At 40.3% G+C, this 27,091-nt stretch overlaps 2 protein-coding genes across 10 annotated transcripts; one reads left to right on the top strand and one right to left on the bottom strand.

Annotated features, from left to right (window-relative positions):
• The first annotated feature begins 556 nt into the window (after positions 1 to 556).
• LOC143421179 (ATP-binding cassette sub-family C member 12-like) lies at positions 557 to 10,501 on the top strand. Of its 2 annotated transcripts, XM_076890382.1 has the most exons (17): positions 557 to 659; positions 2,321 to 2,455; positions 2,688 to 2,796; positions 3,728 to 3,778; positions 4,002 to 4,100; positions 4,192 to 4,295; positions 5,152 to 5,334; positions 5,450 to 5,676; positions 5,767 to 5,904; positions 6,058 to 6,247; positions 6,332 to 6,421; positions 6,528 to 6,717; positions 7,118 to 7,277; positions 7,356 to 7,434; positions 9,279 to 9,392; positions 9,641 to 9,805; positions 9,926 to 10,501. In XM_076890382.1, exons 2-17 carry the CDS (start codon positions 2,396 to 2,398, stop codon positions 10,016 to 10,018), a joined length of 2,052 nt encoding a protein of 683 aa, XP_076746497.1. In that variant the 5' UTR covers positions 557 to 659; positions 2,321 to 2,395; the 3' UTR covers positions 10,019 to 10,501. The 2 variants fall into 2 exon arrangements, with proteins under 2 accessions (XP_076746497.1, XP_076746556.1); XM_076890441.1 differs by lacking the exons at positions 557 to 659; positions 2,688 to 2,796 and having other exon boundaries at positions 2,400 to 2,455.
• LOC101482641 (ATP-binding cassette sub-family C member 12) lies at positions 3,974 to 26,825 on the bottom strand. Of its 8 annotated transcripts, none has more exons than XM_076890566.1 (15): positions 26,725 to 26,825; positions 26,061 to 26,234; positions 25,651 to 25,796; positions 25,264 to 25,412; positions 24,941 to 25,048; positions 23,198 to 23,425; positions 23,050 to 23,121; positions 22,801 to 22,925; positions 21,885 to 21,957; positions 21,489 to 21,692; positions 19,617 to 19,751; positions 19,343 to 19,448; positions 19,049 to 19,147; positions 18,370 to 18,473; positions 17,396 to 17,534 (listed from the first exon to the last, which is right to left on the bottom strand). In XM_076890566.1, the coding sequence occupies exons 2-15, from the start codon at positions 26,129 to 26,131 to the stop codon at positions 17,532 to 17,534; spliced, it is 1,623 nt and encodes a 540-aa protein (XP_076746681.1). In that variant the 5' UTR covers positions 26,132 to 26,234; positions 26,725 to 26,825; the 3' UTR covers positions 17,396 to 17,531. The 8 variants fall into 8 exon arrangements, with proteins under 8 accessions (XP_076746793.1, XP_076746656.1, XP_076746630.1 ...); XM_076890595.1 differs by having other exon boundaries at positions 18,370 to 18,425; XM_076890624.1 differs by having other exon boundaries at positions 23,288 to 23,425.
• Between the last annotated feature and the right edge of the window lie 266 nt (positions 26,826 to 27,091).

Here is a 27,091-nt window from a genome sequence, read left to right as displayed (position 1 = left end):
TATATGTAAAAAACAAAACAAAAATGATTTTCAATTTTTTTGTAGTTTATTGCACTTTTTTGCAATTAATGTAGTTACTATGGACTTAATGCATACATATTATTAAAATATGGGCTATAACAGTTGTATAGCAACTTGAAATGCTCCCACAAATGGCACTACAACATGTAAAAAAATAATATAAGCTCTGGCGGACTTGGTTCTATAGTAGGTCGTAAGGGTTAAATAAATATCGTCAAATAATCGAGATCTCAATTTCAGTGAAAATAATCGTGATTATCATTTTTGCCATAATCGAGCAGCCCTAATTGAGACAGAATAATGCCATAGTGTTGTATGGAATAAATGCACTAGTATAATGTAATGAATTACAATATTTAAAATATAATACCATCTCTTCCATAAAGATTGAGTAAATTTCTGGATTATATTAAGTCTTACTGACATTTTGTCAGATTGGGGAGCGGGGGCTTAATCTGTCAGGGGGACAGAAGCAGAGGATCAGCCTGGCCAGAGCAGTCTACTCCAACAAGGACATCTTCCTCCTTGACGATCCTCTATCTGCTGTTGACGCTCATGTGGGGAAACATATTTTTGAAGAATGCATAAAGAAGGAACTCCAAGGAAAATCTGTCATACTGGTTACACACCAGCTCCAGGTAAGAACACGGTTTCATTCTTTAGTGCTTTCACTAAAGAATAACACTAAATGACAAGAACAACTGATGTAAGCAGTTAAAAGAAGACTTTCCTGACCATATATATTGTAATTTTACAGTCAGAGGCCATGTCTTACCATGACAGGAAGAATAGAAAAACATCCGTTAATGTTTTATAAAAATCACTATATTCCATTTTGTTAATCTGTATAAAAACCAAAGTGAAAAATTAACCAGGTTACTTGATGGATCATAGCTTGGTCTGAGACTCTGAAATCTGGAAATCAGATTTCATGAATATGAATATACATATTCATGAAATTAATATGCATATTGTCTAAAATTGTATTTTTAAATATGACATTTTGGACCATGTCCCTATTGCCAGTCTTGGCAGCCGGGGGTCAGTCCGCCAGGGCCTCCGCTCCTGGCCGCCACCCAGCACACAATGCACCCGACCCCTATGGCGCCTCCTGCGGGTGGTGGGCCTGCGGGAGGATGGGCCCATGTCTCCTCTTCGGGCTGTGCCCGGCCGGGCCCCATGGACTAAGGCCCGGCCACCAGACGCTCGCCCTCGGGCACCCTCCCCGGGCCTGGCTCCAGGGCGGGGCCCCGGTAACCCTATCCCGGGCAGGGTAAACTGTTCCCTCGCTGTCCTTTTCATAAGGGTCTTCAGAATCGCTCTTTGTCTGGTCCCTCACCCAGGGCCAATTTGCCATGGGAGACCCTACCAGGGGGCAAAAGCCCCCAGACAACATAGCCCCTGGGATCCCTGGGACACACAAACCCCTCCACCACGATAAGGTAGCGATTCAAGGAGGGGCCGGAGATCGACAGACGGATTGGGGCTGCAGCTGCAGTAATGCGGACGCTGCACCGGTCCGTCGTGGTGAAGAGGGAGCTGAGTGTAAAAGCGAAGCTCTCAATTTACCGGTCAATCTACGTCCCTACCCTCACCTATGGCCACGAGCTGTGGGTAGTGACCGAAAGAATGAGATCGCGGATACAAGCGGCAGAAATGAGCTTCCTCCGAAGGGTGGCTGGCCTCTCCCTTAGAGATAGGGTGAGAAGTTCGGCCATCCGGGAGGGGCTCAGAGTAGAGCAGCTGCTGCTCCACATCGAAAGGAGCCAGCTGAGGTGGTTCGGGCATCTGACAAGGATGCCCCCTGGGCGCCTCCTGGGTGAGGTGTTCCAGGCATGTCCCACCGGGAGGAGGCCCCGGGGCAGACCCAGGACACGCTGGAGAGATTATATCTCTCGGCTGGCCTGGGAACGCCTTGGTATTCCCCCGGATAAGCTGGAGGAGGTGGCTGGGGAGAGGGAGGTCTGGGCCTCTTTGCTTAGGCTGCTGCCCCCGCGACCCGGCCCCGGATAAAGCGGATGAAGATGGATGGATGGACATTTTGGACCAATTCAGTCAAATCTGAAAAAACCTAGAAGGCATTCTTGGCTAATAGTTTACCTACTAATCATAAGTCACTAATCTGAGGAAGAGTATTTGACTGGTGCTCTTACCCGTGAGTTCTAAGCCATTTCGTAAGTCACGCTACTGGAGATAAGAACATCTGTCAAATGACATAAATATGTACGTACATGTGATTATAGTTTTGAACAGGTCTGTAGATTTTGTTGCCACAGTTGTTCTCACTTATGCTTGCTAGTATTTGGAGTTCTGTGATGACATCCTGGTTCTGGATGACGGGGAGATCAGGGAGGCCGGAAACCACCAAACCTTGATGAACGCCAGCGGACGCTATGCTCAGCTCATCACCAATTACCAGATGGAACAGTCCAAAGTAAGTATACCCTAAATTAAAAGCATGCATCTTGTACCTCTTCTATTTTTATCTTTGATTCTTATTATTATGTTCCTGCAAACCACCTCACCTGTTCTTTATTGTTTTATTATGTCAAAAACAATAAACTTAATGATCAGTTGTAAAACAAGGTACAAATCATTCCATTTGTGGTTATACGTTTGTACGGGCTGTGCTGTAATGCTGTGTTCCTGATATTCTTGCTTGTCAGACTCAGAATGAGGAGGGAGGGGAAGAGGAGGATTTATCATCCCAAGATACCCCTGAGTTGAAAGAGGTTGAGCTCAGATATCGTGCAGACAGTGGGATGGCAAACCCTGGTAAAAAAAACTAGGAAGAAAATCATTTTAATAATTTGAACTTTTTGGGTGTTTTTGAATTCATGACAGACTTTACATGTTTTAGTAGTGATTTGATTTGATTTGATTTAGTTGTGCTTTTTTGAATACGGTGGGATTTTTGTTTTTTCACTGTCCAGAGACCAGTGTTCAGGGGGATGACGCTGACACTTTCTAAATGTTGCTGTGCCAATGCACGTGCAGTGTTGACACATCAGTACTTTTGATTGTTAAAGAGCAACTGTATAACCAGGGACAGGTCAAAGTTTTGTAAAGCAAAAACAAGGCCTTGTAAAGTAATAACAGACAGGGCAGCAAACTTGTTGACCTGGCTGTTTTTGCTATATACCCATATTATAAGTTCTTGTGACTTCGTACCAAAAACATGACCTGTGAAGGTCATGACATAACATTACTATCATATTTATATGCATCATTGACCCATCTTCATTGGCCCATCTTCATTGGCCCATCTGTAACCGGAAGGTCGCCGGTTCGATCCCCGGGCTCTCTGTCCTGGTCGTTGTGTCCTTGGGCAAGACACTTTACCCTACCGCCTACTGGTGTTGGCCAGAGAGGCCGATGGCGCGATATGGCAGCCTCGCTTCTGTCAGTCTGCCCCAGGGCAGCTGTGGCTACAACCGTAGCTTGCCTCCACCAGTGTGTGAATGCAAGAGTGAATGAATAGTGGCATTGTAAAGCGCTTTATAAATCCAAGCCATTATTATTATTTAAAATGACTCTTCCCTCTATGGATACAATGTATACAAGTGATCAGTTTCCAGATTTCCTTGCTGTAGGGGTCTGTGGTTCAACTCTTTGCAGTTATGTCTTACAATATGTGGACAATGATAATTTAAGTCAATTTTTGTGATTAGTAGAATGATAAAATTACTTCTATTCTTCCTTTCAGCATTTGACATGTCAGATGAAAAGGATCATGAAACAACAGCTGAGCAAAAGCGTAAGTCTTTAAAGTTCACTTAATTCTGAGTGTCATCCCACCGTTTGTCAGCTGTTTCACTATTACATATTTAGTTGTTATGTGATCCCCTTTTTTACACCAAGCAATACTTTAGATTTTTTAAATATTTTTTATAATGGAAATGCACATGTGATGCATGTCAATGCAAATGGAAGTCACTAATCCTGTTACGACTCTATTAAAATATTTTCCCTGTTTTAAGCTCCTGTCAAGTCTGATGACCAGCTGGTCCATCAAGAGTCCTCCACAGAGGGTGCTGTCTCCTTAAGAACCTACCACCGGTACTGTCAAGCAGCTGGAGGTCTGATATAACACACACATGCATTTACATGATTTTAAGCAATAATGTACCAATATGTACTTAATAGTTGTGCTGCAACTCTTTGCTACAGGCTACATTCTCGTCTTTCTCACTGTCCTGAACATTGTCCTGATGATTGGATCCACAGCCTTCAGCAACTGGTGGCTCAGCTTCTGGCTTGGAAAGGGTAATGGGGTGAGAATCCTCTCTCTCTAGCATTCACACAAAAATAATCTCATCATGCATAAACAGCTTGGGTGAAATGACTATGAGCTCTCAGTCACTGTGTAGCCTAACACAAGTTAATCCAATAAAGATGATTACAAGCACCAGAAGGTACATTGTTTCAAGTAAGATTGCCCGTGTTAGCCAGTCTCTTTAAAATTAGAGGGTTACAATGGACTTAAGGTCAAACCTTGAATTTTTGGCTTTTTCCAGGCTATCTCAGCTTTTAAGTAACCCACAAATACTTACTAGTGATGAGTTCAGGTGGTGGTCAAGTGAGGTCTGTGAGAGTTAGTGCTCTTTGGCCTTGAGCAGTTCTTATTAAGATCAGATTATTGGATGTGCTCATTATACTGCTGCAGTGTGAATCTTTTACAGGGTCCAGCATACCTGTAAAGAACAGAGTGCTAACTGAATGGTCTGGGCAGAACCAATGTGATGAAGAACATAATATTCCAGCTAGCACATTTCTTAGTGGTACACTCTCGTATTATTCCAGCCTATCAGTACACAGAATACTGGCACATCTTAGTCTACTCATTACGCTTGTTTAGCTTGAGCCTAACCCTAACCATGCTCCAACACCATTACTGCTAAAAATTGTTCTTTAACAGTACTTTTGCATGCTGGAGTGTTATGTTCTTTATTTAGCAAATTCTGGATCTGGAAAGAAATTCGTTTCCATGCACTGCTGTATTAGAAAACTGCTCTCTAGCTGTGTCTTGTCACTCAAGATGACAGTTCAAGAAAGACCCACTGAAACGATAGACACGCCAAGTCCACTCTCTCTCCACTAACAAAAGATATTTTGTCTGTTTTATCGAAGTCATCGACTAACCCAGGTTCAGATCCAGGTGACATCTCAAAAAATCCAGACCTGCACTATTACCAAACGATTTATGGTGTGATGATGCTCATCATGGTGGTACTTGCCCTCATCAAATGCTTCTTTTATACTTACGTCACCTTGAGGGCCTCCTGCAAACTCCACAACACAATGTTCAAGAAGGTACCAAGAAATAATCCCCAGTGTTTACCATCCAACATGACCAATTGAAACACAGATTAACTGCTCAATGATTCAAAGAATGATTATTTTTGTTGTTTGTATTTTCCTCTCACAGATTTTTGGCAGTCCAATGAGTTTCTTCGACACAACTCCAACAGGCCGAATTCTAAACCGTTTCTCTAAAGATCAAGAGGAGGTGGACACTATGCTTCCTCTTGTCATGGATTCTTTCCTGCAGTATTGTCTTCTCGTCACATTCACAATTATCATCATCACATCCGTTTTTCCATACATGCTTGTGGCTGTAGTCATCATGGGAGCTTTGTTTACCCTCATTCTGTTGTGAGTTAAGTTTTAAAAATTGTCTTAGTGCGAGAGCAGATAGTTGTTTAAGGTACAGTTTGCTCAACATTTGTTTGAATTTATCTGCAGCCTATTCCAAAGGGGTATTCGTCTTATGAAGAAGATGGAAAATATCAGCCGTTCTCCCTGTATCTCACTAACGACTTCTACACTGCAGGGCCTCAGCACCATCCATGCTTACAACACAAGAAACAGTCACATAGAAATGTAAGACACCAGAACTCTTTCACAGAAACAAATAAAAGTCTCTCTATTACTGGTCGTAATAGTAAATAATGTGTTCTTCTGTAAATATCTGTAAATGATGTGGTCTTTGATCGGTGCTCTCAACTCTCATCACGTCGTTGTGTCATATTGTAGGTTCAAGTCCCTGAATGACATCAACTCCAATCACTTTTTATTGTTTCATTCTGGCACCCGGTGGCTTTCTTTCTGGCTGGACTTCATGGCTGCTATTATGACCTTGTTGGTGTCTCTGTTTGTAGTGCTTAGCAGTAATGACTTTATCGCTCCATCCTTGAAAGGCCTGGCCATAACCTATACCATACAGGTAAATAAGGAGAGCAGAGTTATACGTCTAAGTCATGTTGAAATGTGTGTTTGTGTTTTGTTAGAACTTTTGCGTATTGTCCAGTTGACAGGCATGCTTCAATATGTAGTAAGACTGTCAACGGAAGTGGAAGCAAGGTTCAACTCAGTGGAGCGACTGCAGGAATACATCATGGTCAGATTTCTCTCCGGAAACGATCCATCTTTCATTGTTTTGCCAAGACCAAACCCCAAATTCCCTCTGTTTGCCTCACTCAAAAAATAAACTTTTTTATTTGCAGGATTGTAAATCTGAGGCCCCCAGGCATGTTAAAGAGGCTCAGATCCCACAGGACTGGCCTAGCAATGGGGGCGTCTCCTTCAAAGACTATAAGATGAGGTACAGAGAGAATACACCAATCGTCCTAAACGGCCTTGATTTCCACATTCAACCTGGAGAGAAGCTGGGGATCGTGGGAAGGACTGGCTCTGGTAAGGCTCTGGGTTCAGTAGCTGTTTCTCTTGTTGATTTCATCTAGTCTTTGGGTGATGATGATTTACAACAATACACCCTAGAAATGATGATAAATACATGAATTCGTTTTTCAACATCACTCTGAGACAGACAATTTAATCTTAGAGCAGTGGTTCTTAACCTGGGTTCGATCGAACCCTAGGGGTTCGGTGAGTCGGTCTCAGGGGTTCGGCAGAGCCTCCGCCATGACATGCATGGCTCATTTTGCACAGTTTCCTTTTTTTGGGAAACAGGGTTGTAATTATTATAGCAGTGAATTCCTAATTATTCCATAGTGCAGATTACAATTTTAATCAGCTCTTCTCAACAGCTATAGTGTAATATTCAGCTACTCTGCTCTGTGCTTTGTGTCTGTAGGGAAATCCTCTTTAGGAGTAGCTCTATTCAGACTAGTAGAGCCTGCAGCAGGAACCATAAAGATAGACGGAGTTGATATTATGTCCATTGGCCTGCAGGATTTGCGCAGCAAGTTGTCCATCATCCCTCAGGACCCTGTGCTGTTCATCGGTACAGTAAGGTAGTGAACCAGAAGTACAGAATCACACACTGATTTTACTCCTGCATGTCAGTCACTAAAGAGCTGTTTTTCCTACAGGTACAACCTAGACCCGTTTAATAACTACACTGATGAGGAGATTTGGGCAGCACTGGAGAAGACCTATATAAAGGACTCAGTATGTTATCAGTATTGTATAGTCTTATTGTTTGTTTTGCCACTTGCTTTTATCCAAGATTTTGCTTTGACAAAAACTAAAACCCACAACGCGTAAGACTGCAGTCTCTGTGACACGTCTGATATAGCCCTAAAAGAAAATGGAATAGCCCTAGAGCCAAACATATATTTTATGTTCATTTTTTTGACACATCCTATGTTCATGTTGTTCATGACGTTTATTTAGTTTTACTTCTGTTCTTTGTTTCCTTTAATTAGCTATCAGTTATTAGATTTTTAACAATTTTTCTGCCACTGGCCAGTATTGTTTACTCTCTGACGAGCTCTGCATATTTACTTTATCTTTGCATTGAAAATTTCCTCCAGTGCCCTACATTTAGTTCACCTTCCTCTGTGTACAATTATAGTACCATCTGTCCAGGCACATGTTTTTCCGCAGAGGAAAACAACTCTCTAGCAGTTATTAATGGCACCACTAATGCTGACTAATGTTGCGCTCATGCCGTGAACCTGGAAGTAATAAACCCTAAAGATTTTTATTACAACAAGTTTGATAAGGTTCTGGCATGTCTAAATGTTTATCACAGAATACACTCAGGAACAGTGTTGGTCAAGTTACTTGAAATAAGTAATCAGTAACTAATTACTGATTACTTCCCCCAAAAGTAATCCCGTTACTTTATTGATTACTTATTTTCAAAAGTTATTAATTACTTAGCTACTTTTTAAAAAACACTATTTACAACCTGAATAGGTAATAAAGCAATAGCTCTTTCAGCCCAAATCTAATTTCTGCATAATCCATCATACAAAATGTAATCAAATGGAAAAGTAAATTTTTTAAACTTGTTTTATCAGTTTTAATCTTTTAACTTTATGCATCAAGCGAAAATTTTATTATATGCACCATTCTCTGACTGGAAGAAATTAGTTTAACATTTAAACCTATTTTCTGCACATTCCAGCACATAAAATAAAATGTTTTTTTGTGTTAACACTCACTCTTTCAAATAGATGCAAGTAAAACACAGCAGAAAATAAATAAAGTCAAAGACTAGCAGTCCTTCTGCTCTATTTTCACCTGTAAAGCAGGAGTGGCGTAGGCGGAGGTTTACCCTGGTGCAGGTGTGCCGCACCAGTCAGTTGAAGAATCCGCGAGTTTCTCTGTGAATTTCCCATTACGTCATAGCGCACTCGGTGCTTGCTTGGAAGTTTAGGGGTTTTTTTTTCGCTGAACACGCACAACAGACACTAATGTTTTTGTCACTTTTTATGGAATCAAACTTAAAGGTCAGTGCTTCCACGCTTTAAACGCTGCACGCTCATACTCTCTCCCGCACTCGATATATGATCCATTGTTGATCTGCACACAGCTGTTGTCACGAACGTCGCACTCGCTTACGTCACTGTCATGAGACATTCTCGCCAAAAAAAAAAAAAATCAAAAAAAAAATCACGGGTTTAGTAACAAGGTAACGCAGCGTTTCTACGGGAAAGTAACGGTAATCTAATTACCAAGTAACCCGTTACTGCCCATCTCTGCTCAGGAATTCCTTTCTGGCAAAAATGAACTGTAGTAGTCCTTAATCCAAGACTAGCATGGGGGTTGCAAGCCAATCTCACTGGCTCTCCAGCCCGAGGCACCGTCCCAGCATCCTTATGCTGCTCCTGTTTAACTGCAGATAGTCTTTCCATACAAGAGTTCAAACTTTTGATTGCCTTGCCTTAGGCAAGGATTATACGACTTTGTAGTTTATTTTGTGGGCTTTTTTGCTGCGAATATCCTCTTTCTGTTAGCCTGAGGGGTATGAATGGCAGTACCAAAATATGATTTTGTTCCATCAGATCTCCAAGCTGGAAGAAAGGCTACAGGCACCAGTGTTGGAAAATGGAGAGAACTTCTCTGTTGGTGAGAGACAACTGATGTGTATGGCTAGGGCTCTACTCCGTAACTCCAAGGTGTGTACACACATAACACCTTCTTGATGATACTAAATTTAATTTGCAAATACAGTTTATTGGCTGGGATACTGCTGCCACATTAGCTTGTGATGCCTCTACCAATATTTCCATTAATTATTTACCATTGCGTGCATTCAAAGTGTATAATAACATAAGCACTGTAAACATTTTTGTATTTTATGACACTTTTGCCATCCACCGCTTTCTTCTTTCTAACCACCATTACGCTGGTTATTTTTTGGCAGATTATTCTTTTAGACGAAGCCACAGCATCCATCGATTCAGAAACAGATGCTCTCATTCAAAACACCATCAAAGAGGCCTTTAAAGACTGCACCATGCTCACCATAGCGCATCGCATCAACACTGTTATGCATGCAGATCGTATTCTGGTCATGGACAATGGACAGGTACCCAAACCCCCCCCCCCCAAAAAAAAAAACAAAAAAAAAACCAACCCACAAATGAACACAAATCAAAGATGATTACACAATCTTTAACTTAAACTCACTAAGTGTTCTGTTCGACAGGTGGCAGAATTAGACCATCCAGATGTGCTGAAGCAACGGCCAGACTCTCTGTTCTCATCACTCCTGACAGCTGCTAATACAGTAAACTCCTGAACAGAAGGACAACCAAAAAACTGCTGCATAGTAGTCACTGGGCATGTTCATAACAGTTATCCATATACACAGCCATATCGAAGTCTGTACTGTGATACTACACTCTTTTCTGGTGTGCTTGTATGAGATGTAACTGAGCAGCAGAGATGGAAACTGATAACAGTGCAGGAAAGACAACATAACTATTTACAAAGTTCAAAAACTATGCATTTATCTCTCCTGTCTGCTGATACAAAACAATGAGCACTGTACTTTACTGGGTTTCTCTTCATATTTCGAATGAGATGACTTCTTATGCACGTTATAGTTTAATTATGTTATGTATTTGCCAAGTCTTTCTTTGCTGCTATTAAATGTAATTTAAATCCTGTTTTTTTGTGTGACATTTAAAAAAAAAAAAAAAAAAAACCATGGTAAATTTCATAGTGTAGGTATATACAGATGACCCTGATAAGATCTGTGCTAATAAATTACTTAAATTTGTGTTTCAGTATTAATTGGTATTTTAAAAAAAGAAATTATATATACAGCGAGATTACCTTTATTTTAAACAGGTTGTGGGGCTATGAGGGCACCAGCAACCCTATGCTGGATATGCAGTTAACAAACGTATGGATGAATTGGGGTTACAAGTGTATCTATATGCTGCCACCTGCTGGCTGCATCCTGCTGCATGTCACCAAAGCTGCTGCCCAAAACTCAGCAAATGTAACTAAATAAATTGTAGTTTTGTTTCATGAGTGACAGTTGGTGACATAGGACAGTTAAATAATAAAGCCAACAAATCTCTTATCAGCAGTGTATTTCCAAAGCAGCTGGAAAGAATATATTCTAGGAAGAAATCACGGCTTTCACTGGAGATTTTACAGCATTAACACCACCTGTAGGTGCTGTGAGGAGAGCTAGCATGCTTAACCTTTCAATGTAAATCTATGCCAAATATCTTTATATTAAAAACAAAACAACAATTTCAGATGTTTTACTCCAACTAGTAAATCTAATGTTAGCGATTTTGTTCTTTTTTAACTTCTAAGGCTCGGGATTAAAAGGTGAGGTGGTGGAGGAGACAACACATATACAGGGCACATGACAAAAGAAAAGCAAGCAATTTATCATTGTTAGTGGTTTACAAAACAAATGAAAAACTCAAAGATGTCACAACAAATAAAAATCTGCTAGCGCTAGCATAAATAAAACTCAGTTATTGGCTGAGTGACAGGTCCCGACCTCTTAGTTCCACCCTTCACACCATCTGATCCTATTGGCTGAGTTCTGAGTCCTATAGCCAATGGATGCACTCCAGGGCATATATAAGCTGACTTTGTAATTGGTTTTAAGAATGTTGGGTGCTTTTGTGTATGCTGCTCTTCTTAGTTTGATCATTGTATTGGGGGATACAATGATTGTCATTCACGAATCCTCATATTTACTAAATACTTTGTGTGTGTTTCAATAAGGAACCCAAATGACAGTTATTTACTTGCATTTCTGAACAGAAAAATAAAAATGTTTTAGTGGTCAAATTTTATGCTTGACTCATTTCAGACTTCTCAAACAAGTCCAGTCTGCCAGCCCACATTTTGGTAAACAAATCTTTTTAGCCACCACCGCGTCACTGAATGTTTACATTTGATTTAGTGCAGTTGTCCATTAACTGGTGGAATAAATTAAGATGCTATGCAATAACAGATGCATGCAAAAACAAGCAATAGGCTAAAAGCTAATAAGATGGGGATGTGTTTAACTCTTAAATTATGAATAATTTAACTCAACATTTTGTCAGCAACATTAGAATATAACTGCAGTAAGTTGGCAAAACATGGTTTTACAGTTTGTTACAACATTTTATTTACTGTAGATTTTTTAAAAACACAACACATTATAGATACACAATTATAGATTTAAACTTTAAAGACAAAGACAATAAAATAATTAACATTTTTAAATATACAGAATAGTCATTAAAATAGTAATCTAAATACATGTGCCTACTCCACAGATGTTCTTTGGTTTCAAGATTTACTTTGTTTCACAAATTTACAGTGTTTGAAGCAGTCAGCAGTAATGAGAACATAGAGAATGGCTTTTGCTTCAGTGTATTTGGATCATCCAACTCTGCCACCTGTCATATGGAGCAATTAGTAAGCATAAGATGACACAACATTAATCTGTGCATATTTGGGGTTGTTACCTGTCCATTGTCCATGACCAGAATACGATCTGCTTGCATCACAGTGCTGAGCCGATGAGCTATTGTGAGCATAGTGCTATTACGTAAGGCTTCTTGGATGGTGTTTTGGATCAGAGCATCTGTCTCTGCATCTATGGAGGCAGTGGCTTCATCCAAAAGAATGATCTGCTCAAGAAGAGGACAGACCATTAGTATAAGCAAAAACAGTTTTAAAGGAGGACAGCATGTCACAATACATAAAACGCCCATACTTTCTAAATACAAATGTGGCGATTAGCAATCTCATACAAATGAGACATTATAGAATAGTTTGAAGAACAGGTCCATAATAATCATAACCCTTAACCAATTTCAATTTGGCCTCTCATTCATTCACGGTCATGGGGCCCCATGAATTCGCGCCCTGGCTCAGACAGTCTCGGTCATCGTGTCCTTGGGCAAGACACTTCACCCGTTGCCTACTGGCGGTGGTCAGAGGGCCCGGGGGCGGCAGTGTCCGGCAGCCTCGCCTCTGTCAGTACGCCCCAGGGCAGCTATGGCTACAGTGTAGCTTGCCATCACCAGTGTGTGAATGGCTGGATGACTGAATGTGGTGTAAAGCGCTTTGGGGTCCTTAGGGACTAAGTAAAGCGCTATACAAATACAGGCCATTTACCATTCTCATTCACCTCTGGGCCATTTTGAGCATGGCTGCTAATTTTGGATTTCTGAAAAGTGCCATGATAAATCGGAGAAGTCCGTAAAAATAATTTTCCTTTGTCTTAAGTTATTTTTTTGTATTTTTTCCAAAGGAAGTTGGCCACAGGGTGGCAGACCTCTCCAACAGATACCGAGTGAAGATTATGTTGCAGTGGCCATGTAAAGAGGAAAAAACAGAAAGAAAATACTGGTGACTGCCAGTGGTGCCACTCAGCCTCCTAGCAGACACACCTATGTACAAATTTCAAAATCTTACATCACCTTGTTCTCAAGTTTTTATATTTATTTTTAGAAATTTGAGATTCAACTCCGTCTGAGATTTTTAGTAAATATGTCTATGGTCTCAATTTGACGCTCCTACGTCACCTCAATCTCAAGTAGCATTCAAACTTAGGTGTACATCCTGTCCATCTGCCCTGCGGCGTGACAACAATACCCTACCAGGCTTTTAAGGCTTAGGGGTACTTCTGAAGAGGAATCGAAACATTGTACTGATGACCTTCAAGGGGAAAAAATTTAAATCAGGACAGATTTGCGATGTTTAAGGACAGTGCAGAGCATATTGACAGAGAGTCACAGGAAATTGCTTTGACTGGCATCAGTGAATGCAGTATGTGGCAGCATTGTCCCAGCCAGGTGACAAATCATCAAGCCCCCCCCCCCCAAAAAAGTGCACTCTGACCTTGGAGTTACGGAGTAAAGCTCTAGCCATACAGATCAGCTGTCTCTGGCCTACAGAGAAGTTTTCTCCATTCTCCATAACATGTGCTTCAAGCTTCCCCTCCAGCTTTGAGATCTGAGGAAACAAATCACATTACAGCTCCACTCCACTATCCTAATTCATAATGTATACAAAGAGCAGAGAGAAAAAAAAAAAAAAAAAAAAAAAAGGGGCTGTATAGGAATTTTAAATGTACCAACTTTTACGTTGCACTCAAAACATACCGAGTCCTTCATGTAGCTCTTCTCGAGCGCTGCCCAGATCTCCTCATCAGTGTATTTATTAAAGGGGTCCAAGTTGTACCTGCAGGGATGGGGGTCATTAGCCAGTTACTGATCCACAGTGGTCAGACCAATGTGAGATTTATGGGTTGGCCAAGGTTACCTGACTGTACCAACAAATAGCACAGGGTCCTGAGGAATCACAGACAATTTGCTACGCAGGTCTTGCAGGCCAATGGACATGATGTCCACCCCATCTATCAGTATGGTTCCTGCTGCAGGCTCCACAAGTCTAAATAGAGCTACTCCTAAAGACGATTTTCCTACAGATGCAAACCGCAGATTAGAGTAGCTGAATTAACCTAAAACTGTTAAAATTTACATTAAAATGTGCTACATAAAATATCATTTGAAATCAGGAATATGGGAGGATTTAGAGTCAATCACTAAACTTTCAGCACAACCAGGTGTAGGCAGGGGTGCCATCTATCTTAGAGGGTTGGGGTGGGGGAATAATAGCAACAATAACAATTAAAAAAGAAAAAGCCCTCCTACCATTAACTAATCTTCTTTATTAACCAATCTTCATCTTAATTATAATCAGCTTATCTTTATTAACAAGTTATTTACCACGGGCCTTTAATGTGGCAGTAATTAAACCATTATTTAAAAGCCATCACTTGACCCAGCTATCTTAGAGACTGGCCTATAATTGGCTAACTTTATCTCAAAAATTCTTCAAAGTAAAACAGCAGTTTCAGTCAACTTTCAGAGCTCACAGTACAGAAATGGAACAAGTGAAGGTGGCAAATGGTTTTCTTCTGGCCTCTTACAGTCAACTCTTTGTTCTTGACTTGTTAGACCTCAGCGTTTGATGCTGATACAGTTCCACAGAGTTCTGTGTTGGGACCATTTCTGTTTACATTATAAGAGTTTCCCTTAGGCAGTGTTATTATAAATAGCATACATTTTCATTGCCTGATGATACCCAGACTTATGAAGCCTGTTGACACACACCAAGTAATTAAACTACAGGAATCTCTTAAAGAAATTAAAACCTGGATCACCTCTAATTCCCTCTAAGTGCTTCTAAATTCAGAAAAAACTGAGGTTGTTGTGCACTGCCTTATCTTAGAAACATGGCCAGATACCCTGGATGACATTACCTTGGCCTCCAGTAACATTGAGGATATTAAACAAACTATGTAGGACTGCCTTCCTATATTTGCACACTCTAAGATTAAATTGTCTGTCTCAGAGTGATGTTGAAAAACTAGTTCATGTATTTATCATCATTTCTAGGGTGTATTGTTGTAAATCATCATCACCCAAAGACTAGATGAAATCAACAAGAGAAACAGCTACTGAACCCAGAGCCTTACCAGAGCCAGTCCTTCCCACGATCCCCAGCTTCTCTCCAGGTTGAATGTGGAAATCAATACCGTTCAGCACAATTGGTGCATTCTCTCTGTACCTCATCTTATGGTCCTCGTCTGTGGAACAGCCTGCCGGAGGAGCTCAGGGCCGCAGAGAACGTACATGTTTTTAAGAACAGGCTCAAGACCCACCTTTTTAATTTAGCTTTTACTTAGCGTTTATTTATTTTATGCTTATTTATTCTATCCTGTTATTCTATTATTAATTTAGGATTTACCTAATATTTGTTTGATTTTATTCTTATTCGTTTTTTAATCTTCTTATTCTATTTATATTTATATTGTATCCTGTTCTTATTTATTTTATCATTTTACCCTATATATATTGTATTGCGTCATATCTCCAGTGTTTCCTCGGAGGGCGCTCTCTGCACCGGGGCTGTTATTGACCGTGGCTGCTGGGTCTCTGGGGTCCTCTCAGACTGGCTGGGGGGCTCCTTTGCCTCCCTCCTGCTGTGTGCCCAGCCTGGAGGCTGCGGTCTGTGACCGGCTCCCGGTGCAGACGGCTCCCTGTTATAGTGTTTCCTCACTTGGCTCATGCGAGCCCAGCCCAATTTTTACTCTTTAAGTGTGCGCGTGTGTGTATGTGTGTGTGGGTGGGGGGATATATGTGTATTGAGAGTGTGGGGAGTGAGTTGGAGGGTGGGGTGGGCTGCTTTTAACTATGTAAAGCACTTTGTGCTACATTTTCTCTGTATGAAAAGTGCTTTATAAATAAAGATTGATTGATTGATTGATTGATTGATCTTATAGTCTACGAAGGTGATGCCCCCACTGCTAGGCCAGTCCTGTGGGATCTGAGTCTCCTTAACATGCCTGGGAGCCTCAGACCTACAATCCTGCAAACACAATTAAAAGTTTACAGGGATCAAGCAGATGGGTGTGTAGCATGTTTAATGAACTCTGGCCTTGGTCTCAGCAAAACAATGACAGGTGAATGATTTCAGGACATGAGTCTGACCGTGACATATTCCTGGAGCCGTTTCGCTGAGTCGAATCTTGCTTCCGCTTCTATCGAGAGTCTGGCTACATATTGAAGCATGCCTGTCAACTGAAAATAAGTTTGAAAATTATGTAAATCCATGTCTGAAAAGCAAAATGAACATGGCTTCATGTGCTGTCCAAATGTACCTGCAAGGAATAGGATATCGCGAGGCCTTTCAAGGATGGACTGATTAAGTCATTACTGCTGAGCACTACAAAGAGAGCCACAAACAGCGTCGTAGTAGCAGCCATTAATTCCAGGCAGAAGGCGAATGCACGTGTGCCAGCATTAAACATGAAAAGGTATTTGGAGTTGATATCAGTCAAGATATTGAACCTGTAATATAAAACAGGAGTTTTTGAACATCCCACTGTCCACAGTCACCCCGCCCCAAAGAAACATACAATTTACAATGTGTTGTATCAAAAACATTGCAAAAGCAAGAGGTGATAGCCTAGTAACAAATTTCAGAAACTTACTGTTCTATAAGGCTGTCTCTTCTACTATAGGCATGGATGGTGCTGAGGCCATGCAAAGTTGAGGTGGTTAGAGAAAACCATGGAGAGCGACTGATGTTTTCTAGATTCTTCATATGACGTATACTCCTCTGGAATACACTGCAGAGAAGGCACAGATATATAGTACCTTAGAGGACCTGTTACTTTCAGTAACTGTGTTTTATAGATTTAACCAGCATAAACTCACAAGACAGTGAAGGCAAGAAAAGCTGCCATAATAACTCCAACTACAAGCATGGCGGGGAAAATAACTGAGATGACAACAACTGTGGATGCGACGAGTAGAGAACACTGTAAGAAAGAGTCCATGACAAGAGGAAGGACAGTTTCCACTTCGTCTTGATCTTTAGAGAAACGATTTAGAAGTCGGCCCGTTGGAGTTGTGTCAAAGAAACTCATTGGACTATCAATAATCTGCAATAGGAAAACAAACAGTTCATCTGTAGCTAGTAAACGTTCCCAGTTTTGGATTCAATACATTTGTGATAAGTAAACCCTTATCCATATTTAAAATGACCATGTGTAATGGTGACTAGCAGAGATTTCTATGGTGCTGAGAATTCACAGTACCTTTTTGAACAGCATGTCATGGAATTTGCAGGAGGCCTTCAAGGTGAAATAAGTGTAGATTATGGATTTCACAATGGAAAGTACAACAATGACAACCACTGTTGCAGCATAAATAACCTGGTAGAAGTGAAGGTGTGGATTTTGAGAGATTTCTCCCTGGACTGCAGTTGTGTTACTTGGAAATAAAAACATAAATTAATTAAAAAAAAGAAAAGTTAGTGAAGTCAGACAAAGTCATTGTATACATAAACGAATGATTAAATATCATTTCCTAAAACTAGAAATAAGCAGAATTTGAGGAGTCAGAAACAGTTTTTCGCTTGCTACATCTGCCAGGCTTGGTCTATAATGTGTGGCTCTCTGGATTTTAAATCACGATACTTCTCACTCAAGTTCTTGACACTCAGACATACAAAGTTACCACAGGATTTCATCTCCTGCTTTGTGAGCATCAAATACTTTTCCTCAAGATTTCCTCAAACTGATTTCTTATGGTTCAGGGATGACGCTTACTCAAGTGACAGCTAAAACCCTTGCTGAAATTTTTATACTGTCTTCAAGCTGAAAGATGACCCTCAGGCATTCCAAGTATTTTAAGGGGCAAGTGCATGGAAACTAGAGTGAGTGTGTAATGACCAAAACTAAGTGACAAAACCAACAGAAGATCAAAACATCAAGTTGTTTCAATGAGAAATGCTTGGACTAGGCCAAAATAAACATTTTCAAAAATAACTGGCAATTAGAAAAAAACTTGATTGCTGATGAAGCCAACCTTGAGATATTGGCAGTAGGCGGAGCGTGTAAGTGTGGACCAGCAGGAGAGCTAGAAGACCAATGAGTGATGATGTAACATCAACTCAGCTTTACGTAGCAAAATGTAAATACAGAAAGAGTTTATCTTGCACAACAGCCACAAAAAAGGCATGACTTCTTACCCTCTTGTGAGTTGAAGGCTCACAGAGAACTATTTCAACGTGTGTGACAGTGATAAGGAATGAAATAATTCTCACCCCATCACCACTTGCCATCCAGAAGCTAAACCACCAATTGCTGAAGACTGTGGATCCTGCCAACAGGAACATATTCAGGAGGATAATGAAAGAAACTGTGTAGCCTGTAACAACAATGAGCAGTTTATGCATCACAAGTTTGGCTGTGCATTATTGCTCATAATAATGTATCCACAAGCATATGCAGCATTGGGAAACAGGAGTTAGAGGAAGAATTTACAGTGTACTCAGTGGTAGTTATATGGGGGGGAAAACAAATGAAAGCTACTGATCAATATGTTATGTTGACTTGAATTGTAATATCTGACAGATTCTCTTGTTTGCTCTAAACAACCAAAGTCTGGAGTAGTTCTTGGTCTTACAAATCTATTCTTGTGAAGCGTTGTAGTGGTTTATCTTCTTTGAGACTACAATTCTTGACTTTGCCAAGTTGTTAACAAGTGTCTTGGCAGTTGTGAGGGGATGTTTAGAACCCAGTATATATAGCCAAGCTTGTTTGACACCAGTAAAAAGGCTAATATCGAATCCTTTATTTTAAAGTTAAAAATAAATTAAAAACTGACATGCAATAACTTTCTGTGCATTGATAAAAAAATTTATAAACAAAAAAACATTTAAAATGAAAATATGCAATTTAATTTCATACATAACCCCAACATTCCATGTGTGAATAACAGACCTCCAAGTGCCTGGGAGTATGTGCAGTATGTTCTCCAGGAGATGGCACCTTTTGTAGAGGACTCCTGACTCACTAGCTGATTACCAGCTGGGACAGCGGCTTAAAAAACAAAAACAAACAAACAAACAAACAAACAAACAAATCATTATAGAATGAAAAAGAAAAATACATTTTTATTAGCTGACATCTAATATCTGAATTAATTTTTTTTTTTTTTTTTTTTTTTTTTTAAACTTGCTCTTCAGGGAAAATATGTCAGTTTAAATCAAATGTTTTTCTTCCATGTTTTCACACCAGGATTCTCAGTGCCAGTGCTTGCACAATGTCTGAGGTCAATCTCTTCCAACTGGCCATCAATAAATGATGCTAGTGCCATGTCCCCAGCTTTCTTTTTCTTGGCCTGACAGAAGAAAAATAAAAATAAATAAATATATATCAAGGACAGTCTTACAGCTCAGTCTGGATAAGCTTAAAACATTGACACTTATGGAACGCACACTTTGTTTTACAGTCAATTTTGTTTCAATAATAAGGACAGTAATAGAACCATGATACATGACACCCTTACTTTGGACTCTTCCATCTGGTAGGTACTGATGAGCTGAGTATAGCGTCCATTGGCTCTCATCAGATCCCTGTGGTTTCCAGACTCCCATACTGTTCCATTGTCCAGAACCAGGATCTCATCACAGAACTCCAAATACTAAAAGCCACAAGGAAGAACAAATTATCAAAACCAGCTCAACTCTGGTTAGAGCTCTAAACAGTTGTGTGCGTTACTGGCATGTGACAAATCCTTATTCTTTGGAAAAATTGCACCTTACAACTCATGAGCAAAATATGTAGGTTTTCCATACGTACTCAGGTATGTTTCTTTAAACCAGAGCTTCCCAAAGTGTGGGGCCCGCCCAATATGAAAAGGGGGGGGGGGGGGGGGGGGGGGGGGAAGAAGAAGAAGAAAAGAACGTTTGGACGCTGCTAGCATAATGGACAGGTTTTTTGACGGGGCTCTCACACAAACGCAAAGCAGGAGATGAAGCATCGCTGAATATGTTTCCAAACCAACTTCATTCTAAGCCAAAGACTAGAAAATATGGTGAAGCATATCTGCCATTTGGTTTCACCTGCACAAGTGCCGAGGTAGCTCTCCCCTGCAGAATTGGTTTTCCCTGCGTCGGGAGGATGCGCTGGGCTCTCCAAATCAGTATCCCACATTCTTGATTTTTTAGTTCACAAACGCTTGCTGTAATGACTAACTACTCCTGACATTTTGGAGATGTTAGCTCTTTATACAGTAAAGTTACAGCGGGATACAAATAATATCAGGTCGTTCCTGCCACGATTTGTTCTCTCGGTTCAAATCACAGACAAACAGTATCCCACAGTTGTTTATGTTTTTGAACCCATTTTGCACAAAGAGGCATCTTTTGAAAAATGTATTGATAGCAATGTTGAATATTATTACACAGGAAATGGAAACAAGTAAAATAATTACACCGTGACGCCTCTGCCTTTCTAAATGGAGGGACATGTAACTGCAGTAACCTGCAGATAGAGACAAAATACTCTTAATCTGACTATCTTCCATTCTGCAATTCATCTCATGTAAACAATAACGTGGCGCACAGCGTGACGTGAAAAAAGGCACACACCTTTGACGTTGTGTGACAAACTCCGTATTCCTCGTTCACATGTAAACGCAAAAAAGGAGTTTAAAAAAAAAAAATCTCAGTTTTCAGTGATTCGAAACCCCGTTTACGTGTGGACAAAAGGCCCAAACGTCCAGAAACAGCTGTGTTTTCAAAAATACCCATGTAGGTGTGGACGTAGCGTACAAGAGTTCGTAGTTTATTTCATTGCTACCTGTAATTTATTGCAGATTACTTGCATTTGCTTAATCGTTTACTAAATGTTTGAGGTGTGAAATAAACCGCAATGAGTTTGGAAACAAAATATGAGTGTGTGTGTGGTTGGAGGATGTTTTTGTGCGGGGGGGAGCAACAGTTTTCTTGTAAAACAAAGGGGGGCCCAGTAAAAAAAGTTTGGGAACCACCGCTTTAAACGATAGCCTGTTTTCCCATTAGTACCTACTCTGATTGACTTGCAGTTTTCAGTTAGGCCACAGTACCTGCTTGCCTGGGGTTAATCCGAGCAGGTACTAAAATGTGACGTTGTAACACTGCATGGGACCGATTGGCTGGCAGCAGCAGGTATATTTCTTGCCTTGACATCCATCTTTTTTGTAGCATTCGTGTTGTATATTAATTACGTCACCGGACACTTAGACGCTTTGGTATGACGACAACCACGCATGTAGTACCAGATTACAATGGAAAACCAGTCGATCCGAGGCGAGTCAGAGTAGGTACTAAAGGAAAAGGTGCTTTTGAGCCCAGACAGCCCAGTCTCCACTACATAATAATTGAATACGTTTTCCTACCTGGAGCTCATGTGTAACCAGTATGATGGATTTTCCTCTCAGCTCTTTCTTTATACATTCTTCAAAAATGTGTTTCCCCACATAAGCATCAACAGCAGATAGTGGGTCATCAAGGAGGAAAATGTCCCTGTTGGAATAGACCGCTCTTGCCAGGCTGATTCTCTGCTTCTGTCCCCCTGATAGATTTAGACCCCGCTCTCCAATCTGCCCACAAAAAGGATATTTATAATATTGTGAACTTTTGATTAATACTAAATTACAATTTAATCCTTCCACTTTATTGTAGCATCAATTTGCAAGCTTGAGTTACATCTTAAGTGAGTGGGGTAAATAAATACACTTAAAAACCCCTGTGTCGGTGTGTGACACTCCCCTGTTGGTCTGGAAAGCACTCACTTCAGCTTGGTCACCATATTGCAGGATGCTTAGGTCAGCTCTGAGGCTACAGACATCCACAACTCTGTCATATCTGTTGGGGAGCAGTACAAGGCAACAAACTGGTTAATACTATAGCGAAGTATATTTTAATAGGATGGGAGCTAGTCATTTATTCAGCCAATTATAACTTGTGGGTGACTGCGGCTCAGTTAGCAGAACAAGAGGTCACTGAATTTAACCCGAGTTCCTCGACATACTGAACCCCCAGTTGCCCTTGATGCATCCATCAAAGGGTGAGTGAGTGTCTAAGAATGTTATAAATGAAGAATGTTAAACACTGTATAAATGTGTATGTGATTGGATGTGTGCAAGAACAAAATGCTTTGTGTGCTCACCTGAATAGAAAGGTGTTACAGAAGTTCCAGTCCAATTTACCAATTGCTGACAGTAAAGCATGACCAAAATCATTTAACAAGAAAAAGGATTTCATGCAAAATGTTGCATTAAATGTATCAATTCAGTTATGCTATTTTGACATATTTTAAAGGACTGCTATTAATTTATTCCTAAACCGTTTTCCCCTCAGCAGCAGTTTATGGAAATCTGATTTTGAAACAAAGTGAATTGATAAAGTTTACAGCAAACACTGGTTCCTAGCCAAGCTTTTTACCATCTCTGGCAGTAGAGGTGATACTGTCAGAAAACCAAGAGGACCTCATTTTGGTTGACTATGAACCTTCCACCAACATTTCAGAATGTCAAAATAAAAACCGTTAGAAGTTCCATGGAAGGTATCCAACTTGATTTTTTTGTGCCTCCCAGGGCAGATTGGGGACATGCAGTTCGAAAGGGCCTCGATTAACTATACAGACAAAGTGGTGGTTGACAAGGAGGAGATGGCAGCCATAAATGCAAGAAGATGGATTTAAATTACCTGGCCTGATCAAAAGGTTCCCCCATGAGAATATTTTCTCGAACAGTTCCATGAAAAATCCAGGCCTGCTGGCAAACGTACGCAAATGTCCCATCAGCTGTGATGGAGCCCTGAAGAAGGTACATCTAAAAGGAAAGTGAGCAGGCCAAAAAACTAATGTCACTGTAATGTAAAGTTAGAAATAGTAAAAACATAATGTGAATAAATGCAGACAGATACAAAACAATAGAGCATACAAAAGAAACAAACCTGCTCCAAAATGCTGCAAATCAGTGACGTCTTTCCGCTACCCACATTCCCGCAAACACCAAGCAGTTTTCCCTTCAGGAAATATCACAGAGATAATCATTTCATATCCAGCAGAGTCTTGATAACTTCAGTTATTATTTGATCACACCTTGGGTAGTGTAAAAGAGATGTTTCTGAGGGTTGGTAAGGTCTCAACATTTTCATTCGGAGAAGGCACGTCCATATTGTGTTCCGTCACCTCATTAGCTGCTCTGGGCGGTGACTCTGACTGGCTGCGTTTGGTCCATGAAAGTGTAGCATTTCTCATCACTACAGCAGAATTACTGCCTGCTATCTGCGTCAGGTAAGGCTCAGGATTCTGGATGAGTAAGATTTTCTGAAACAGTCACAGTGCATTTACATCATTCAGGTTTTTACCAATTTTGCTTTTCAGATTTCTAAGATCCATGGCAGTAACAACTTTAACAAAACTAAAAAGATTATGAATTAAAATACTGTACTGCAAGTCCTAAAAGCATCATGATTAATACAAATCCAGCTTGTGATTAGCAGCATGGCCTTTTTCACTGGTTTGTAGAGGACAAGATTTGGAGAGGTTCACATGAGTGTGTGGTGAGTGTGAGACTACTCCTTTACATTTAGTCTGGCATCAATGCAAAAGGAATAATGAAATTCAAAAAGGACACATAATAACTATGACTCTACCTAAAGTCTGTGGCACAGGTATGATAGGGAAACAAGTCAAAGTGTGGCCACAGGGTAGGTCTGCAGGGCAAACTTAGCTAGGTCAGCAGTTATCTTATCCTATAGACAGGCATTCTACTCTTTTTTACAATGGTAAGCAACATTTTGATGTTTAGTGGTATTGTACCATCCCCTGATCTGACTGGATGAGCTCCATCAGGTCATCTTGACTGTGTCTACATGTCTAAATGAGTTGCTGCCTTGCAAAACCAATTATTTTCCATAGAAATACTTCACAAGTAAGCAATGCTTAAATTGTACTTATATTACAATAGTGATAAAAGTGTGTCTGAAGGTTCTCAGTCATCGTAGTCTAAGGAGCTTGGAAAGAAAAGTGTCTGGACTTCTTTAAGTTGCTTGAACGCGTTTCACCTCTCATCCGAGAAGCTTCTGGGCCAGGATGTAAAGGACAAAGGTCACTCTTTCAAGGATGCCAATGTTCACATTTTGGAAATAGAGGACAGATGTTTGAAAGAGGAGTGAAAGAAGCCATCTATGTCCACTGTGCCCACTCACATCCTGGGCTATTTGACCTCAGGAAATCCCATGATAGGGTGGGGCTAGGTTTCACAATGAGCTCACCCGAAAGGTTCTCAGTCATCCAGGTCATCGTAGTCAAAGGAGCTTGCAAAGAAAAGCGTCTGGACTTCTTTAAGTTCTTTAAGTGGTAGAAACGTTTCGTCACTCATCCAAGTGACTTCTTCAGTCTCAGCTGACTGCAGGTTTCCCCAAGTTTATAAACAGTACATTTGCATAATGACTGAAACCAGCCCACTGAAGGAACAATGGGCTGGGAGGTCAGTTCCTTAATCTTAATTATGCAAATTCTCATGACCATTGATCATTTGGGGGTTTCATTATCCCTCTTGGGGGGGACACTCCCACAGGGCTTAAATCTGGGACTCTCCACCATTTGACCCTAGAACTGAAGAAGCTTCTCAGATGAGAGGTGAAACGTGTTCAAGAAGTCCAGACACTTTTCTTTCCAAGCTCCTTAGACAGTGATAAAAGTGTATTAAAGAAAACTTAATAATGAACAGAAAGACCATAACAAGTGGAAACGCTACTACTACTACTACTACTACTACTACTACTACTACTACTACTACTACTACTACTACTACTAGAACCAAAAAGAAGAGCTTACCCTAAGTTGTTTTAGTGACACAAAAGCATCAGTGAGGGCCTTCACAGCAATCGGCATGAGAGCAAAGGTGAACCTCATGGAGGTGAAGATGGCAACAACAGTAAAAGCCTGGGAAGAAAATATTGCACTATAATCTCACAACACAACAATCCTCAATTTATATGTTAGACCTTTTCTGTCAGTAGACCAAGCCTTCTTACAAAATTCTCGCAGTTTTCTTCTCAGTTCATCTCTACTCACAACTTCTCCAAATCACCGAGTGGAAATGCTAACAGAGGCTGTGTTACTGCATAATATTGTTACAGAGCTGTGCTACTACTTACATCAGATGTTTTCAGTGGTAACCCCAACAAAGTGTGGATGAGAAAGGTGAAAACAGTGGCAATGGTGCTGATGGCCATGGTCAAGCTGCCATTAATAATCTGGATTTCAAGGATCTTCTGTACTAGTTTCTTTTCAAGTTTCCTCAACTCTGTAAGAAAGAAAGTTTGTTTGCCTAGTCTGTTACTTTCATCATTCTTTGTAGACGCACCCTAACACACATCCATAGCACTCAAACATTTCACATCATCTCTTTTGCATCTAGTAACAAGATTACATGCCTGATTTTGTATCTAAACAAATGGGAGTCTATAAATAATGCGTGTGATATGTGATATTACTAGATAAATGGAAAGTGCTGCCAAATGGGAAACAGCTGCTCGATTTACCTGCAATTTTCATCTCAAAAGATTCTTGCCAGGCGTACATCTTGATTAGCTTAATGCTGTTGAGAATCTCAGTCATTGTATGAACACGTTTGTCTTTTATTACCATTGCTTTTGTCTTGAATACATTTGTGAGATATGCCAAGATACTAGAAAAGAAGAAGAAAAAATGATTAGTCCCCTGATTGCCAAGATTCCAAAAGTAGAAGGTAAGGGTATTCCTCAATGATGACTTAGACCTCACAGCACAGGTTTCAGCATATTAAACTACATGCCCAATATTACGTTTGGGCAAATTCTTTCATAGTTTATCTACATTACAACTTTACATTACAACATTGACTGTAATGCTTACCTCAATCAGAGCCCTTTTTGTATTTATCTATCTCACTTTATTAACTTCATGTACATACCTCAATGGGAATACAGATGACGTAGATGAGGACTCCAATAATTGCAGTGTAGCCCAGAATGTTCCAGGCATAACAAATGCCCGCAACAAAGAGTACAGGGGTGGACATCACAAAGCTCCCATTCACAACTGCCTCAAAAACATTGTGTCCAACATTTGTCAAAATATTAAGAATCTAGATGAAAGAAAAATGAGAAAACGAAACCTTATATTTCACCTGTTTTTCATAATACACCAAATGTGAGAAGATTTACTGAAAAAGTATCTTATTGTCTCATGCATTTCTTTAGGATGAAACAAATCTTAATATTAGACAAAAATTACCAAAATAAATACAAAGTGTTTAAATTGTGCTTTAATTTATGAAGGTGAAGTTCTCCAAATGTACCTGTCCATACATGAAAAAGTGATAGGTGGTTATGCCACCCTTGAGAGGAAGAACCGCAATCAAACATTTGTAATAATGGGAATGAGTCCCGAAGGAATTTTGGCCCACTCTTCTCAACAGAATTGTTGTAATTCAGCCACATTGGAGGATTTTCAAGCATGAAAGACTTATTGATGCCAACACATCTCAGTTAGATTCAAGTCTAGACTTTGACTAGGCCACTTTTCACAGCAGTGCAGGTAAAGTGAATTCTCTGTGTGTGTAAACCAGTCTTTACCTCTCCGTTTGACATGTCGCCAAGTACTCGCAGAGATGTGACTTTCTGGAAGCCCAAAGAGCATAAGGCACCTTTCAGTCTGATGGCCGTACGCAGTGTTAATGCCCACTGCAAGGATATCATGGAAGTTTTGAGAAACTCTGTGGTGAACAAAGCAAAGGCCAAACCAACACCACTGGTTTCTCCTGGGTCGCAAACGTAGTCTAAGATCTTATAAACGACGACCGCCTGAAGGGACAGACAAAATGCTTGATACACTTCAGAGAGTAGAAATTCTAAAAAAGCGATTAGAAACTGTTTACAGAGTATGAACCACTATTTCTTGAAGTCAAATTTGATTTATAATAAATAAAACATTTAGGCAAAC

Source organism: Maylandia zebra, linkage group LG1, assembly GCF_041146795.1.
Source record: "Maylandia zebra isolate NMK-2024a linkage group LG1, Mzebra_GT3a, whole genome shotgun sequence".
NCBI classification, from domain to species: Eukaryota; Metazoa; Chordata; class Actinopteri; order Cichliformes; family Cichlidae; genus Maylandia; species Maylandia zebra.
The sequence above is the reverse complement of the archived record's forward strand: the minus strand, read 5'-3'. Positions and strand labels throughout refer to the sequence as shown.